This window comes from Ornithodoros turicata, chromosome 3, assembly GCF_037126465.1.
Source record: "Ornithodoros turicata isolate Travis chromosome 3, ASM3712646v1, whole genome shotgun sequence".
In the NCBI taxonomy this organism is placed as follows: Eukaryota; Metazoa; Arthropoda; class Arachnida; order Ixodida; family Argasidae; genus Ornithodoros; species Ornithodoros turicata.
This window is the reverse complement of record NC_088203.1, coordinates 87213460-87232183: the sequence shown is the minus strand read 5'-3', so window position 1 is coordinate 87232183 and position 18724 is coordinate 87213460. Positions and strand designations below refer to the sequence as shown.

At 45.5% G+C, this 18724-nt stretch overlaps 1 protein-coding gene across 1 annotated transcript; it reads right to left on the bottom strand.

Moving 5' to 3' along the window:
* Positions 1–678: 678 nt before the first annotated feature.
* LOC135388767 (THAP domain-containing protein 5-like) lies at positions 679–14383 on the bottom strand. The gene is made up of 7 exons (XM_064618545.1): positions 13698–14383; positions 13468–13627; positions 13163–13363; positions 11476–11623; positions 6176–6314; positions 4691–4767; positions 679–3864 (listed from the first exon to the last, which is right to left on the bottom strand). The coding sequence occupies exons 1-4, from the start codon at positions 14037–14039 to the stop codon at positions 11547–11549; spliced, it is 780 nt and encodes a 259-aa protein (XP_064474615.1). The 5' UTR covers positions 14040–14383; the 3' UTR covers positions 679–3864; positions 4691–4767; positions 6176–6314; positions 11476–11546.
* Between the last annotated feature and the right edge of the window lie 4341 nt (positions 14384–18724).

The following is an 18724-nucleotide window of genomic DNA, read 5'->3' as shown; positions in this document are numbered from 1 at the left end:
CCGGAATGGCAGTTCTCACATTAGTTTGTGCCAGTTCCACATGATCCATGTGTTGAGCACACAGCGTCGTTCGGCTACATAATAAAGCGAAATGCTGTGTCGGCGTGTTCGCCGCACTAAGCTAAAACGGCCACTAAAACGTGTCTTTCTTTTGCAAAGACGACTTGGACAGACATCGAAAACTCGTGAAGCTGATGGCTAATTAGGAATATCACTTTTAAATGCGGCATTATTATAGAAAATAACTATTCTGAGACTGAAACACACAACAGATGAACTCAACACAAGCAGTTGCCTAAGAACGTGAACAATTGAAGTACATCAGCAGTCGTCATCGACGTCGACGATGCAAGGCAGCGACAAAAATCAAACCACACACTCGACCGGCATGGTAGCAGTTCTCTGCGATAAGAACATACAGAAGAGTTATTTCCCGCCACGTGTCTGTACTGCAAACTACTTGAGGTGCGCCGCAAGTTCCTCAGGAGCACGCGTCTGCTTTGAAGAGAAGCCTCAATTCACATGAAAGGTAGCGTCGACAGCGATCACAGACAAAGCACATCTTTCGATACTCGACCTTGCAAAGCATCAAACTTGTACGGGAAAACTAGAAATAGTGCATGCTTTAGTGAGACTTGCCATCACCAAGAGCCATACAGAAACACAAACAAGGTACTGTTGGCAGTCACACCATAATATTTTATTGCACTACAGCAGCTGACAAACACGAAGTCACCAGGACAACCGAATGGCCCTATGCAATAGTGCGAATCATTCGTATGTACAGCTTGGGACAAAAGTTTACGGAACACCGGGGTGTCGCATTTCTCCACTGGGGTGACACCCTAGCAGCTGAGTTGCTAGCCTAGCCTAGCAGCTAGCTTAGAGATAGATAGAATAGCTGGTCACCCGTTTCTTATTTGAACTCATCCGGATAGCTAGCACGAGACCACTCCTATGAAGAAATACGCAAGTGCCGTGTTCCGTAAACTTTTGTCCCAAGCTGTACATATTGCCTATAGACATCTTACATACACATGGGCTCTTGTACACTTCACGAATAGTCACATGAAGAATTGTAAAAAGTGGCAATACGTGAACAGTACTGTATGTGTATGTGTGCTTACTCTCCCATAACAACCAATTCATATCACTTTAAAGGGGCGGTCGTATCCCTTCCAGTCGATTTCAAAACTAGCACCATTTAATTCTTCACGGATCACTAACCACGCAAAATACTGATGTAGTTTCACTGTTATTCGATGGAATACATGACGAGAGCAGAAGACGGATGTTGAATTCCCTCTTTGGAAAAACGAGAAAACATCATTCTGTAGCCGGCCAGCACCATTTCGGGCCCAAACGGCCACGGATCCCAACAGTAGGTCGTTTCATCAGTGGGTTTTGCATTGTGTTTCAAACGGTATGGTGCCAAGGAAAGCTACAAAACCTGTAGGAAATCCACAGAAAAAGCGATGCTTCTTGAAAAGTGCGAACAACTCGAGACGGTGTGTTTGAAAGTGCCGCGTCGTCTGCTAAACCGCTTGTTGCATAATTTGGGGCGCTGTCGTTGCTGCTCACTCGCGCCACCTGGCCCAGAGCAACAGGAGCGCGCTTTTCCTCCTCTGCGTGCCACCCTCTCACTCCTCCACTTATCAAGTGCCGTCACGCCGCTGGGGCTTCTGCAGTCGCGGAGGCGGCGCTGGGCTTTAAATTTCGCTTAGTAACCACTCTAATATCTAACCACTTTTTGGGTGAAAAAAATTAGTCAGGAAAACTGTTGGCCGAAGCCAAATGCAGTCGTATCGGTCTCATAGATGCGTTTCCGGAAGCAACTGTCCCTTTAAAGAGAAGTGTATCAACCAGTAAATTCAAACTTGGAAGACACTGTACAATGTTACAGTAGAAATCAGTTCAGGAAACGAAAAAAAAAAAAGTTGCAGCTACTGGCACTCAGGTGGCGCCCATGCACCGCCTGACAAATGTACACCATGTACAAATGACAACAACAGCAGATGACACCTTGGCTTACTGGTGGAACTGTACTGTAAACCACTGTACTGTAGAACCAGATACAGTACGAACCATCTCTGACAGGGAGGTGAAGAAATCTTCGCATTAACTTTATAACCAGTAGGGGGAAGGAGTGTTGGGTTGGTTCGTGGCGACACGCAGTGGACAGTTTGGGAGCAACAAGGCTTGCACTGCTCGAGGTGTATATGCGAGTAGTTTTTTAACGAAGCTGTCACCATGCGTGTGCAGTTGGCGAATACTTATGTGTGTGTATTCATTATGTAACTTGAAAAAGTTAAATAAACATACAGACACAACAGGAAGTCACACACACAGGGAGTACAGGGAATTTGTTGTCCTAGTCTACGAACGGGGGTTTTGTCCTGATCAGAGGAGAAGGATCCATGGAAGCACTTATAGCAGAAAAGTTCCTCTCACCCATATATACCCATTTCCAGTGGATGGAAGTATGTGATGATATATACGTGATGATGTACGTGGTACTTTGGAAATATCTACATAGAGGGTTCCATAAGGTAATTTAGGAAAGTATGTATGTCCACTCCTCTTTGCTGATGGTGTTTTGCTCCAATGGAGAAATGTGACACCGTGGTGCTCCATCAGCTTTTGGCTCAAATTGTACACAATGTTTACCATGGCACATATACACCGAACTGCTGCTGTCTACAGCAGCTGTGCAGCAAAATGATGTGTTTGTGGTGTTTAATGATGATGATGATGATTTTTATGGCGTAGCAGCGACGAATGCTATAATGCGCCAAAACATTTGAGGTGTTAACAAAATTCCAGCACAACACTGCTGCACAGCTGCTTACAGCAGGACTACAGCACAATGCTACAGGACTGTTGTTTACAGTGGAACCGCTGTGCACAGCATTCCCGCTGTATTCTGCTATTTTTGGTCGCAGCAAATTTACAGCAGATTCGTGGCTCATATTTTCGACAGGGTTTCCAGCAGATTTCTTTGGTTTTGTAAGTAGCCCATTCGGTATACCCCTTACCAATACTAGTGTGACTGGTCGAGTGAAGGAAATGACAACTCAATGTCATACATTCAGTATTCTAAGCTCCTGCTTTCGGTTTCAGCTTGCAATTCACGAACAAGAGACGAGACACCGCCATCCGGAACGCAATGACGAGGATGACAATGGAGCAGATTATGTTTCAGGTCAGCATCGAATGCAACGCACTGCTTCTACAGCATAGCACATTTTACTATAGGCAAATTTTTGCGTCTCCCTTGCTCTTACCCAGAATGCTGATGTGAAAGCGTGCCGACGAAGGTCCTACACATCGTTTCTGTAGTATATTCGAAAACTGTGAATTCTCAAAATCACCTGCAAATACTGTTGGTTTAGCATTAGCTATTCAATTCAAATTTGAAGCTTCAAATATTCACACAGCTCTAATTTTAAGCAATCAGAGTTTTGCATTGTTTTGCAACACAACAGAGATATTGTGTATTTACGAGATAGTGCTTTAACATTTTGCTACTGCAGGGTTTTGCTTTCCAGGAGCAGTCAGACTATAAAGACAGCAATTTTCAGTGTGGGCACCACTATGCAAGGTAAGATGGTTCAAAAGAAAGAAATGAAAATAAATGGCACAACTAGGTAAAGCACCTCAGGTAGCACAATACTACTGCAGCACCTCACCATGAAAGAGAGCCAACCTTACAGCGTCAACAATGTGCTGCCGCTTCCAGGTGTGGCTTTTCACCGTACTGTTTGGAAAGGTAGGCTTGATGGTTCGTAGATTGGCTTTTGCTGCTTGCCTGTATGTTGGCCATTTTTCCAGGTGAACAAGCTGCAAACAGCCTGTCCACATTGCCTGGAATTAACATAACATTTACTGTGCAAACTGGAATATAGATCAAGGTTTAAAAAAATAAAAAGCAGGTATGAAAAACTGCTGTTGTCTTATGAGCCAGTCAATGGGTACATGGGTATGCGGCCAATGGGCAAAGATACAGATAACAATGTAGTGTTACACCTTATCCACACGATAAGAAAACAACACCTGATCTTTTCCCCTCATGCCACAAGAATGCATCAACAGCTTTAGACTAATTTGGATGCATTGCACTGTATACTATCGTTTACTTTTAATCACTACCCCCTGATAACGAACGTACCAAATGATGATGCTTCTGTCACTGGAAAGAACCTTCCACAGCTTTTTAGCTCGATTTCAACGTGCACTTTTCACTGCAATCTTCGTTCTTCAGCACTATGTGGCTTGAATTAAAGTTATAATGGAGAGCTGTCCGAATATTGTCATGAAACAAAAGGTGCAGGAAAAGTAATTCAAAGCATTTTCGATCTCCGTGACTGACAAAGGTAAGTAAGTGCACATTGTCCTTTCTTCACAATGTTAACAAAAATGACTGACAACTATGGTAATGCTAACAGCAGGGTGTGACAGTCAAGCAACCTCCAAGTTGGCACTTAAACTGCAGAGGCTCAATCAATGAACAGGATGAAATTTGGAGTTTTCTGGTGCAAGGATGTAACAAATAGGATGAACACAACATATAAAGGAGCAATGAGGTGACATTTAACATGGTTCAAAACCTTGGTACTTGCCAAATTTTTGTCGAATGGTGTACTTTTGACCTCAAAATTGTGCTTTAGAAAATAATTTTTGATAAAATTACCTTGCAATCATTCCGCCATGAGAACACCATTGGCGTGTTGCTGAGGACGTCTCGAAGCTCACAGAAGCTTTCAGAACCTTGGAAGAATGCATTATCATCAAGAAAGGAATATTACAAGTAAAAAACGCTGCAAATTCATCATCCCTCTCTTACCAACTGTTAGTCCCTAAGCATGGCCTTTCATTCTATTCACAACTGGTCACAACTTTTAAGCTACCATCCGACTTCACTCCCGAACCTAACCACAAAAAAGGCATACCAAATATATGCATAAAATATATGCATAAATGCATACCAAAAGCATATCATTACCACATACGACGATTCCTCGTACCACACAACAAAACCAAATCTGATAAGCTGAGCAGTGCAGTCTTTCCCATATTAAGCATTGTAAAAGCGTAGTAAAAGCATTGTAAAAGCGAGTGTCGATAAAGGTGGTGTAATTGTTATAATCAGTGAGGAAGGAGGAATCTTTTAGGGGCTCTTGCAATTGGTTTGTGCTATGTTTTACAAAACTCTCGACTCTGACCCCATGGAGCAAGTCTAAGAGCACAAAGAAGGTTGATGCGGCGCTCATGGATATGGTCTCACGTGGAATTCGAAACCAAGCATATTATACATGTTTCCAATGATTCGACCAAGAATCCCTGGACACTTATTTCTTTTGATGGGACAGCCACTGAAAAATTTTCTAGCATTGTAGATCATCTCCTCAAGGGCATACCACCCACAGGTACCAATCCTGCATCAAGGACACTGATTACTTTATTCAAATATTAAGGGAGACTCACTTGCTAAGAAAGTCTATGGGGAATACAGGGTTCTCATAAACCTAGCTAAGTTTCTACACGAAACGGGTACAAGAATGTTCTTCTCGAGCTTATCTAGGGAATGACATCTTTTCGAAGGCCTGAAGCGATTCACTGATTTTTTGCAAAGTTTCTCAAACTTTCCATACATGGAAGTCTATGGGGGATGCAAGAAAATCATTTCTCTCTGCACGCACGGCCAAAAACTGGGCATTCCGTACAATAACAGACTAGGCAGTACCGGCGTCTACTTTTTGCTACTTTTGTGCCCTCCTCCCCCACATTCTTGCTTACTGAAAGGTGTCTTTTTTGCTCCCCTTTAGGCGGGCTCGGGCTGTTCTACATGCTGGCACCTATTACATCACTTCCTTGAAACACGGGAGGAAAGCAAACGAAGTAAACAAAGCAAACAATTTTCCGACGGTGCTACCACCCCTCGCAAGAAGCGAACGTAACCAGATAACACGAGTCTGCCTTATATCCATTTCAACCATGTGCTCCAAGCTTTGTGGTTACATTAGATGTTGCTTCCCTCTAGTGAACCAATATCTCACATGAACATAGACCGCACTGCTACAGCAGAGATAACTTTCTCGAAGTATTTGGATGATTCTTCTGACCGTGTGTGGTTTCGACTGTGGTTTGACTGAGTTTAATAACATGCAGTGCTTACAAATCAGTGGCACGGCTACAGGCATTAACATGGCCACAGGTTGAGGAGCTCCCCAGGACGTCTGGCCGACCTCAACATTCAGTCATCGCTGATCAGGTCTCGTGCAGGGGAACACCATCTCGTCTACAATCTCTTCTCACTATTGAGAAAAGTGATGATGAGTTAGGCTTTAGGTTGATGAGGACGATTGTCTAGGTTAGGCCTTTTGAGACCTAGTGCAAAAGTGCTTTGCATTATTGGGCACTAGTTTGCAAGCATTGGTGGGTGCTACTTGTCCTGATACACTTTTTATATACAACCAGTCCCTGTCACACGAATACTCTGATCGTCTTGGTGTGTATGTAACACATTCATTTGGGGCCACTTCACACATGACGGAAGCCTTCACTCGCCCAAAGACGTGAAAATAAGTGGTAATATATACCAATAATCGTCATTTCATCTAATAACCATCAGCTTATACTTTTGACCCGGAATTGTTTCCTAGAAGCCCGGACACAGTACAGAAATATGGTACCATCCAGCCAAAGGGAGGGGGGGTCAAAACTGTGCTCTAAATTTGTGCAAATTCATGCTAAAATCGGGCTCCATTACTCAAACGAACTGTACTGGTTTGGTACAAAGACTGACATAATTGCGTGTGCTGTCAAACAGTATACATTCCTACAGACGTTTCGGTGAGGGCAATTTTGGCAGGTAAAAATCGGGTTTCACCCTAAAACTGCTCAGGCTCTACAAATAGACTGTCAGAGCTGTTCTGATGAGAACCTTCAAGTGACACAGCTACCACCAATGTTCGAGCTAAACCGTTTTACCGTTGGCCGTTCTTTTACCACTTATCATTTCATGGCAGGGTTAAGACGCTTTGAAAATGTTTTCACACTTCACTCACACACAAAACTGAGGGCAGACTGCAGAAAAAGTGTCCCAACTTGATCAGCTACGCATAATTTAATATTAGATAAAGGGCAAGGAACAGTTTTTCTCAGTACTAGAAGGCCACACTGCCTGAATTAAATATCGCTGAACATAGATATTTCCTTCACGAGTATCAGTATCTTATTGGTACATCGATATTCGGGAATTGAATTTTGACTTATCAGTAATAATTTTATGCAGTGTGGCCTCCTAGTATTGAGGAAAAGTGTTCCTTTCTCCTAACTCGCTCTTATCATATCTATGATTTTCCGTGGTGCTGATCTTCCGTTTTGTAAGGAATACGATTGTTCTGGTTCATTATCACTTTGCTATACAAGGGTTGCTTTCCAGTACAACCCATACATTTTCCTATAAAAGACTATGTTTACATTTAGATACTCCTACCAAATTGCCTTTGATGAGACGGACGCTACCCCCAGAAGGAACGTCACACACCATAATTTAAAGCACAAAACTTTGCTAAATACAAACAAACACACTAGATTCTTGATACAATTTTCATTGACCATGTGTGTAACCATGATGACTAACAGAGAAACCCTGCCTAACACGCCATAATTCTAAACAGTGGCGTCACTAGGCGTCACCTTCCCCAACGTAGTGTGCACCAGGGCACCTTGATGGCACAGGTGGAAACTATTTGACTATATGAACTCTTCTGTGTGGTTTAGATGACAAGTGGCATCATGGGGACCACTAAACTAGTTTTCAAGAGCACAAAAAGAAATAGGCCACTGTCTGAGCGTCGACATAATCTAAGCTGCCTAATCAGCCTACTCTGTTATTCTATATTTTTATTTTTCTGTGTGTTGTATCTGCATGAAGAGGTCTGCATGGTCTCGCTTTTATTCATCGGTTCGATTATCCATTTCCATTTATCCATTGTACCATCCATTTATCCATCGGTTATCCATCCAAACATACGGTTTCTGATGCCTCTTCATTCAGAACAAGGACAAATGTACAGCTTATAGACAACAACAAATGGACAATTTATGGATAACAAATATACAATAGGGCAGCTTACAAAAGTGAGAGAAAGAGAGATTATGGGTTTAATGGCACAAAGGCAGCAAAGGCCATAGAGCGCCAAAACTATGGTGAGTGTGTGGCGGTGTGAGATGATTATGGGAGAGATGATGTGCACATTTGAATTCTGGCTCGAGATTATCAGCTTTACTGGACACCAGCAAGGGAATAGGGTATGTATATTGTTTTATGGTAGGTTGACAGCCCCACAGGTGCTGCTGCTGTACGAACTTTGTGCACGGTTTTGATTCCCGTACCTGAGGTACATTTGAAGATGAACGCCAGCAAACTTCCTCAGAAATGTTCTATGACACCCTTGTGGGAACCCCAACACGGCAGTGCCTTTGTGAGCGTGCTTCAAATAAGTCGGTGCAAGCACTGAAGCAGATGTCGAAGTTTAGTAATACTATACGAATCATATGATTCCCTGAAAATCCGTTCCCATTCTTGCACCACGGCTAACACCACCGTACTTGGGTAGGTCACATTCATATCAGTCCTCCTCAGGTACCCGAGGACATGGCTGTAGAATATGTACCACTGCGCCCACCTACAACGCTGCAAGCTCATTGGTCGTGACTGTGTGCGCGCTCCGATTGGTCGACGATGTTTTGAAATCACATTTGGTACTCGCGCATGTGCGTGCAGTGTCCTGGTGGCCGTTCCAGCATAGTTTCGAAAGAGCTCGTCTCGGCCGGCGTCCTCTTGTGTTCAGTGTTTTGGTGGCGTCAATTGACAGAACAGTTTGTAGAAATATGCTCGCGGGTTTATTCATGCGTCATTGTGATTCTATGCGTGTTGTGCTGTTTCTCGACACGACTATTATCCTATGAACAGTCTATAAACTCCGGAACTGGAATGCTTCTATTACTTACACTTACGTGCCACACAAGCGCTTCCTGCTCTGCAAGCAGCGAAAGAAAATGCTCATCATACAATGGTACGCACTCATGAGACTGCCTCGGTATTAAGAAATGAACGGTGTGTTCGTTTTGCTTCAAGTTCGAACTTACAGTGTGTCAACAACACAGTGGACTTTGTATTCGCAATGCACCATGTATCATGTCGTTAATTAATTGCTTTGTGCCAAATAGATGTTTCTTTTATCCAAAAGATGCTTCAGTTATTTTGAATATTGAAACCCAGTAGAAGTCGATGGTAGAACCTGCCGAAATGTCAGCCAAAGGTTAAGGCTCCGGACTGGCCGACAGGCTATGCATAATTTCTACAACACTGCACTCTCATTGGTCATGTGCCCAGTGTTTTGTGAATTATTTCAAACTATGGGCTCTATGGGGAGCTGTTGAAGCCTGTTCATATTCCCTGGGACAGATTCTGTTAACATGGTTGAAGTACGTTCATCAGTGGAAGCAGACTCTAGAAGGGATCCACGGCACGCCTCACATTCATTTTATTCACAACCAAGCAACGAAACTGGGCACTGCCAATGCCAGATCCAACACCCGGGAGCTCAGGTAGCTCATGATCTGCACTGTTGTCAAGCACTTCCTTAATGTTGTCCTGAAGAAGGTCAATTAAGTAGACACTGTCATCAAGCTCGTAGATGGTGTTCCTTGGTGCCTATAGCAACCGGCTGATACTTATGATATTCGACGCATGTTCAAGTACAAAGCGTTTTGCGTAGACTTTTTCAGTCGAACAACAAAAAATAAATTTTCCAGACAATCCCGCAGGAATCGTTCTGCAAGTACGAATTTATATTCCCCACTATTCAAGAGGTAATCTTTCAGTTTCAATATCACATTAGTTGAGATAGAGACGCCTGCTTGGAATGGCTTCCATAATAAAAAGAGGTCCACTTTGAGTTTTACTATAACTTCGACTACTTGGCGCAGCTCCCTAATAGCTTCAGCGTGCTTCTCGGATTGTGAAGAGGCAGAACGTGATGACATAATAGTGTACCACGCGAATACAAGCTAAAAACCAAAAAAAAGAAGGCTGTTGTTGTTGCAGAACCTTCTAAACCCCCGTGCTTGACATAACAACAAATGGACCATTTTCCTGAGATGTGGCGCCCTTTCGAATGTCGTCTGCTACTGGCTGAAAAGAAATGCACGTGAGGAGCGCTGCGGTTTCTGTGTCTTTCGTTCCAGCATACTTCGTGCATTCACTTTTTGAGTATCCATCTTAGGCTTCGAGGCTCATTCCTGCTGCTTCTCCCTGTACAAAGTGTGAGTACAAAGTGAGTGTACAAAGTTTGATGTATGCAACATGATCCTGGAGCAAACCGTGTCCGTGTCATTCCATGCCAGACCAATAAGCTGAGCACAACTATTTTGAAGAAGAGGAAGATTCTTGGCGCTTGTTGGGAGTGCAGTGCAGTCATCCAGCACTAAAGCTATTCGTTATCATTCCCGGGTCCTTTCATACATTTCTGGTGCCGAGAAGTATTGCCTCACTCATTGACGGAAGCAATCCAGGAACGGGAAAATGGTGTATAGCAGCGTTAACGTAGTAATGGCTACGGCTGTTTTCAGCAATGGTTTCAGCTATGGTTCCATTGTTTGCAACCAGAAGAGCACACGACGCGGGATGCGCATGCGCACAGCGATCGTGTGAAAATGGCGGATTGGCTATGGTGCCTCTCGAAACAGTTGTACTGCAGCTTAGACCTTCATTATGCGAAAAAGTGCATTACTGATGTGATGCTTTGAAATGTGGTGGGCTGCTCTTAGTCCATTTTCATTTTCTTCCTCATAATCAAGCACTGCCATAACACGTTTTATGGGCACCTTGTTGGAGGGGAGGTCAAGGTCGTGAAGGAAGAACACATCTTGACGGACAAGATGCCCCCTGATGTATTTCAGGATGTGTGCCGGGTCTGCCATGAGATACTGTTCTGCAGAAAAACCTGGAGAAACCTTGAGGTTCCAGGGGTCACGATGGAAGAGACATACTTTTTGTTTTGTGGGATCGGTACAGTGAAAACCACTCTTATTTTGTGCCTCATGCATTAAATTCCTGGGATGTATATGCGTTTTCATACCATTTTCATTTTTTGTTGCACTCTGTACTGTGTTCGCATCAGCCAAACGAACGAAAGACCTAAAACCGAACCTAATATAACCTAAAACGGCGGGTGCCTCGAGGTGCCAGCACTAGGAAGTCCCAACCATGTCAACGACGACGGTGGAGGAGGGGCAGACACCCTAGTGCGGTTTTCCTTCCCTTTGCCATTTCTCGCTAATAAAAGTCGACATTCACAATGTCTATCCTTGTTGTCTCTCCATCGTCGCCTCTTCATTTAGGATAATAAAGTGTCCTTGTTTCAGATGAGGATAGATGTAAGTTACACATGAACATATACTTACTCCATTACGCTGTCTTCACAAGCGAGATTGGGTCATGCACGTCAACATCACTGTTACTGAGGTAAGGGAGTTTAACAGAAGTCTCCGCATGTTGCTTCGGTGTAGGTGGCAGTACCAACGTGGATGATTGTGGCACCTGCCTGGGTACCTGCAATTTGATGCATTACATCATATTTATTTATTTATTTTCAAATACTCTTGGTCTTTACAGACCGTTACAGGAGGGGGGGGGCATCCTGTCCCATGCAAGGTGTACAACAATCACAGTACTGCCATTAAAAGAAGATGAGTAGATAAAACAGCAGTAAATAAAATACAACAAAATGAAGTCAGAGAAGAGATATCAGAACAGCAGCAGAGCACTAGTACAATACGGCAAAGAAATATAACAAAAGGAACCTATAGATGTGTTACGGAGGACATCCCATCTGGTTAAAGAACATGCTTAGATTTTCTACACGTACTGCATATTCAGGCAACGCATTCCATACTGATATCATGTGCGGGAAAAAAGAGTATTTAAAGATATCCGTCCTTACATCAAAGGGTTTCACAGCATTGCAGTGATTTGAGCATAAAGGGCGAGATAAGAAGGGTTGTATGTAGATCCTAGTATTACCAGAACCCAGCTGGTTGCGGTAGAGCAAAAAGAAAAATTTAGCTCGGGCCATCCTTCGTCTTTCATCTAAGATTTCTAAACCCAATACGTTTACCATGCCAGACACAGAATCTAATCTCGTGTAGTTCGAAGTGATAAAGCATGCAGCCATTCTATGAACTCCCTCAATTAGATTTGTTAATTCTGCGGTGTACGGATGCCACACAACACCAGCATATTCAAGTATCGGGCGAACCATAGTCTTATATGCAGTTAGTTTGACATTACTGGTACAAAGGCCCAGCTTGCGCTTTAGCAACCATAGTCTGCTTTGTGCTTTGGAGCAAATTTGTTTAACATGAATATCCCATTTCATTTCAAATCAGCCGGTATAGTCACACCTAGGTATTTAAACGAGCAAACCCCCCTTAACGTACAGCCTTGTATGGAATAATTATACTCCGCTGAGCATTTCTTATTCGTTATATGACAAAAAACTGTTTTCTGACAATTTATATACATACCCCATCGGCTGCACCATTCGGTGCAAGCAACAGTGAGCAAGCAAAATCTGATCAGCAGTATTTTTTATTGGGCAGTATATTAAGCAATCGTCGGCAAACAATCTTATAGTTACTGGGCTATCAATACTAGAACTAATGTCATTTATATATACTAAGAATAATAATGGGCCTAAAACGGACCCTTGAGGAAACCCCGAGGACACATTGACGTAATCAGATTTGCTTCCCTGTAGATCTACCTGCTGCGTTCTATGTGATAAATATGATGCAACCCAGTGTATTAACATCGCGTTTAATCCTGTGCTAATCAACTTTTCTATCAGTTATTGGTGTGGTATCTTATCAAAAGCTCTGCGAAAAATCCAGACAGACAACATCAACATGTAGTCACGTTACGACATCATATGAAAATGTTACGACAAACGTGTGATGGTCATTGCAGTAATATCATCTGTTGTACCTAACATATGGGGACTCTGTTATATTTGTTTGCTTGCTTCACTGTGGTCCAGCACAGTCATAAAATGTACATGCAGCTTTTGTAGAACTTGAAAGCTAAACATACCACGGTTTGTCCTTCGGAATTTTGTCTGTGTCGACCTCGTGCGTGTGTATGTAACAGTGGCTTGTGCAGGGCTTCGTGCAAGGTGGGGGATGTTGGAATCCTCACAATGTGTTGACGATGCCAGTTCGAGTGTGGGCATCAGAACCGTCCCTAATGGTTCGACAACATGGCCGGGCTGATGGGAGCTTTCACTGCTCGTGCCTGAACACACGAAATACATATTGGGAAAATAAATCACGTTACGACAAACAGTGGGCACGCAGGAAGGTATATATAAGTACGCACTGGCTTGAAGGCTGACTTACCTGCCTGGATTCCAGTCGCACCCGTGGAATGTTGACCGACGGATTCCGGTACAATAGCGTTACTCTCGAGCGGTTTACACTCAGCATGAGCCGGTTCTACGGGACTCCTTGCCTCAAAGAAACCGCCGTCGGCCGCTTCCTTCATAGCCTGATCTACAATCTAGATATTTTTACATTTATCGGGCGTGTCGATCAACACGGTAGCAAATATCAAGACTGAGCATGCATACCTCTTTGCGTCGTCTCTTGGCGAACGCACCACGTTGTGTCTGCTTCGGAGCATCGGGAAACAGCGTAGGAACTGCGTGAGGCGCTAAAACTCTCCGTCCTTCGGACACTCCTAGCTCATGCATCAGACGTGTTCTGATGTCGAGCATCTCAGGTGTGAAATGGTCGGAACAAATTCTGCTGTATGTCGATTTGTTCCACGTTGTTTTCTGCAGCGCTGCCTCCCACTCGCGACGCCGTTTTTCATCTCTCGGGAAGGAGAAATAAGTGACACCCACCGTGTAAACTGATTTGTTGCCACACGCCTTGATGCAACATCTTGACCCGCCTCTCTTTGTGGTCATTCCTTGATAATTAACGCTAAACGTACACGCACACGAGCCTAGGCTATGACACGGGATACCAAACGTGAAAGAATCAAAGAAAGAATGCACAATGACGTGCAGCCTGCACCCGCCCAGTGTTGCTCACAGAATACTTCTACGCAGGCTGGTCCAGCGCCTCTTCTCAGAGGCAGCGGGTCCAGCGCGTAACGGTGAGTTCCTGTTTCGTTTTCAACTGAAATATTTCAGAACTATGCTCCGATCATGACAATTAGAGATTACACAAGCTTGAAATTGATTCGGTTATCCCTTCATTTCAAACTCCACGTTAATGAGAGAACGTAGCTAGCGAGGATGGATCAACATTAAAGGAGCTCAGAAAGCCATAAAAAAAAGTCAATTCCAAACTCTTTATGAAAGCAGGTAACTTGATGATTAACACAAATTTTCTCTGTACGCGGTATTTTTCAATTCACATTCGAACATCGCTGCGCGCGTTCCGGTTCGACTCGTTCCGCAGTGTCAAACAAGGAGGACGAGCAGAAAACGTCATTGGTGATGACATTACGGTTCAAAGGGGCGACCGCGCTTCTATCGAGGTCACCGCTGACCGCTTTTCTTTTTTTCTTTTTTTGCTTAATAATGGAGGACTTCGAACTGCCCGCGCAATACCGACACGTGTTGCCGCTGTGGGAAGTAGACGATTTTTAAAAAATGCGCGGGCCACCAACCGCGCGGCGCCAAGCAGCATGGGAACTTTGAGGGACACTGCTCTGTCGTCTGCTTCAGTTATGGTTTACCCCGGCTGACGCTGCTGCTGCGCACACCGATAATGTTGTTGTTCGTCTTCTACCTCCGCCTCTGGTCGTTGTCGTAATGCTTTAAACAGTGGCTTTAACGCGCTGTACCTTCCCATGAGCCGTTGCGTGCCACAGGTGTCGCTTGTCTATTGGGACTCTGCATGACCTGTACGGCCGTAAGGTGATATGCCGGGCGCACGGCGTTGTCGGTCACCACGTGGTAACCAAACAAAAGGCGCCCCGACAGCTCGGATGAAATGAACCAAGTGGCGTACTTTGTGTGGGCTATCCCAAGCAGGACATCCACAGGATATCTATGGATATCGTACAGCGACATTCGCGTGTCGGTATTTTACAACAAACAACAGATGTCCTATATACGACTGCAGGATGTCGTGTTTGTGTTTGTTTACGTGTCTTGCTCATCGCTCAGGCTTGCCTATCATGGAGAGATTATGGGTTTAATGGCACAAAGGGAATTAATGTGGGAGCTTTATAAAATCTTGTTCCGAACGCCAATTAAATTGCAACCTTTCCATAGTGCTGGCAGCAAGCAAAAATTACTCTATATCTCACACTTAGACAAGTTAACAAGTAAAAGCGTGTAAGCGTAGCACTCTTTGAGCAACAGAGGAAACATATTGGTTTTACAGATCCACTCAGCAGGTAATCACATTAGAGAGACGATAACCTAAATTAAAAACACGGTATTTGACAGGAAGGGATGTCTGAGCATGGATGTTGGGCATACTTTGACTCGATGCACCGATGTAATGGCCAGTAATCCGAACCAGGGTCGGATTACTGGCCATTGCATCGGTGCGTCGGCCTAACGTGGCAACGCCCATCGTCGGGCAAGCGGGTGCTGCCGACGCGCGGTCTGAAGTGGTCAGTAGGGCCACCGTCGTCCGCTGGGTAGGCGATAGGGTTGCCACCTTTCGTAGTGAAACATACCGGCTGAGGGAGAGGAGGTGGAATAGAGGGAAAGGAGGAAAGGCTCGTGGAAAAGAGGAAGTGGGTGAGGGGTGGACGAGCACACACACATAGAGAGAGAGAGAGAGCGTGCTCGCTCAAGATAACACGAGGAAACGTATGTTCCTGTGTGAGGCTGTATCATTAGAGAGTTTTAGTATACCGGCCATAGGCTACCGGTGGGGCCGGTATTGATTGATTGATTGATTGATTATGTGTTTAATGGCACAAAGGCAACAAAGGCCATAGAACGCCAAAACTATGCTGAGTATGCTATGCTGTGGGGCCGGTATTGACGTCATGCCTTCTCTGCGCAAGCGCGAGCGGAATACCGGCCTCCCGGTCCTACAGGCCGCCGGTCGGAGGGGCGAATACCGCGCAGCCTACCGCCAGCGTACCGCTCGCTTCGCCGGCGAGATCGACAGCAGCGCCGTCTCCGTGCGTCGCTACCGGTGAAATGTCGCGGTAGAGTCGCGCTATACTAAACGAGCCTGTTATACCGGAGCCGGGGACTGCGGTAAGCAAGTCCACCGGTAGCCGCGGTAGCCTACCGGGCACCGGTGGCGGTATACTAAAACTCTCTAATGATGCTAGAAATAACAATGATAATAATAAGAAGAATGAATAACTAAGAAAACGACTGGTGACTGCGGAGCTGGGTCTGTGTTCCAGGTTTATTCAAGCTGCAGTGAATGTTGAAGGGAAAATCCCGTGAAAGCCCTTATGAAAGGTCCTGAGCCACAAATAGCGGCAGAAGGCTGCTGGTATCACCTTCCTACCGGCACCCGGCAGAGCGCCCAAATAACCGGCCGTGCCGGTATAATACCGGCCTGGTGGCAACCCTCGTGAGACGCAGCACTCAGACCACGCGCCACCCATGTGAGAGAACGCGCGGCTGGTGCGGCCGGAAAAATTTGCGCGACGACAAAGTTTATCGGCCATCGCGTGCGCACCACCTGGCGCTCACGTCAATAAATCATTCTTTCGTCAGCCATCAACCTGTGTGGTTGTCTCCTACGTTTTCCCTTTGTCGCGACAACCCAAACTGGTGACCCGAACGTGATTTGAACGCCCCTTCGCTTCACTCATGGGGGATTCACCAGCCCCTTCGCCCACCGTCGGGCAAGCGCGTGCTGCCGACGCACGGTCTGAAGTGGTCAGTAAGGCCACCGTCGTCCGCTGGGTAGGCGAGCCTCGCCAGCGCGAGGAGCAATGACGCTACTCTCGATGGCAGACGCAAGTCTGTCAAGCAAAAAGCCTAAATTTGACGACATTAACTTACTTTGTATTTACCTCTAAGAAATATAAATTTTGTTACCGCGTGGAAAGAAACCTTCTTGCACATACTTCGCTAGATGAGCACGTAAGGCACGGATCAGGCAATGCGAATGCAGTGCGTATTTTATTTTAGCATTACATTCGTAGAAGACGAGGACGGTGATCTGTGCACTATACTATGGTGAGCTAGAAGGACTGGTGTGCTTACCGGCCTATCCAATGCATGGGAGCGCGTGGTCGCGGAAATGGCACCCGGTGACGTAAGATTGTTTACGTGGATGCGCTGACGCTCGCTGCGCGCCTCGCGGAACGATTTTTGTGGTGCTCCGAGATGCTCTTCTGCTTCAAGTCACGTGCCTTCCCGTGAAACGCGGAACCTTGCACCGTGCTGACTAAGAAATCAAACAGCGTCGGTGGATGGCCTATCGCGGCGTCACGAGCCGCGAGCTCTCGCGCTGTTCAACTTCGTTTTCGTTTGCTTATGCTGTCTCACGCTTTCTGCATGATGCTTGCAACATAACATTATTAATATACAAACGCATCATGGCAGCTTTCAATGCCTTGTAACACTCTCCATTCCTCATCTTAAAAATAAAGTTCTTGTTTCGATGGGTTTCGTTTGGTGTCTTAGAGTACAGTCGTGCAGGCAGCGTTGCTGCCACACGTCTAAACTACACTTGTAATAATACCCCTACTACAGGTGGGTAGGAAACAAAGGGTGCGAGTGTCACAAAAAATTTGGTGGTTGTAAAGGGGGGGGGGCGATTCTGATTGTATGGTATGGGTACTTGGAGGACGCATTTGGAAATGTAAAGCACACAGTCCCGTGACTATATCGCTTAATTATAACCTGGCTGCTTATTTTCCTTGCGTTCAATATCTCTATTCATACGACGACCATCATTCAGGCACAAGCATGACAGGATTCCGTCTCCTGGAAGGGGTCCACTAATCACCGTTACCGGGACACCACGGTATAAGCGGTTACGCCCCATTTCGTCCAAACGTTTATTTCGTCCAAGTGCTCACAACGTCCAAATATTTAATTCGTCCGAAAAAAATCGGACGTACTGAACACTTGGACGAAATGAACAGGCGAGGAGAAACTTGCCCAGCGCGTCCAATACCCGTACCGTCCAATAGCCCGTTTCGTCCAAATGGGGGAATTCCCAAAGGCTCTGCTCCTTTCGGCAGGCGACTGCATGGCTGCATTCATGAAAGCACAGGCCATTTTGACACTGGGTCAATGGCAGGCGACTGTATTCATGTGTAGCAGCAGCGTCATAATCATCACCAGCACCGCCATCGGTTACGCGCAGCACTGCGCGTGACCCGAGCTTTCGTTTTCGGTTCATCGCCATTAACCGTCATTAAACCCATCAACCTCAGTAGAGCCTGGTCGCCTCATTTCTCGCTCTACAACTGGTGACCCGGACGTGATGTCTTAGCGTTCCACCATCATGAACGGTGACCAGCACTCCACCAGCCCTTCGCCTCCCAGCCGGCCACCGCCACTTCCACCGCTTGAGGCTTCTGTGGCACCGCTCCGCCTGCCGCCTTTCTCCATCTCCGACCCTCAGCTGTGGTTTGCGCAGGCGGAGGTTCTCTTCGACGGACGCCGCGTCACTTCTCAAGCCTCAAGGTTTGGCCACGCCA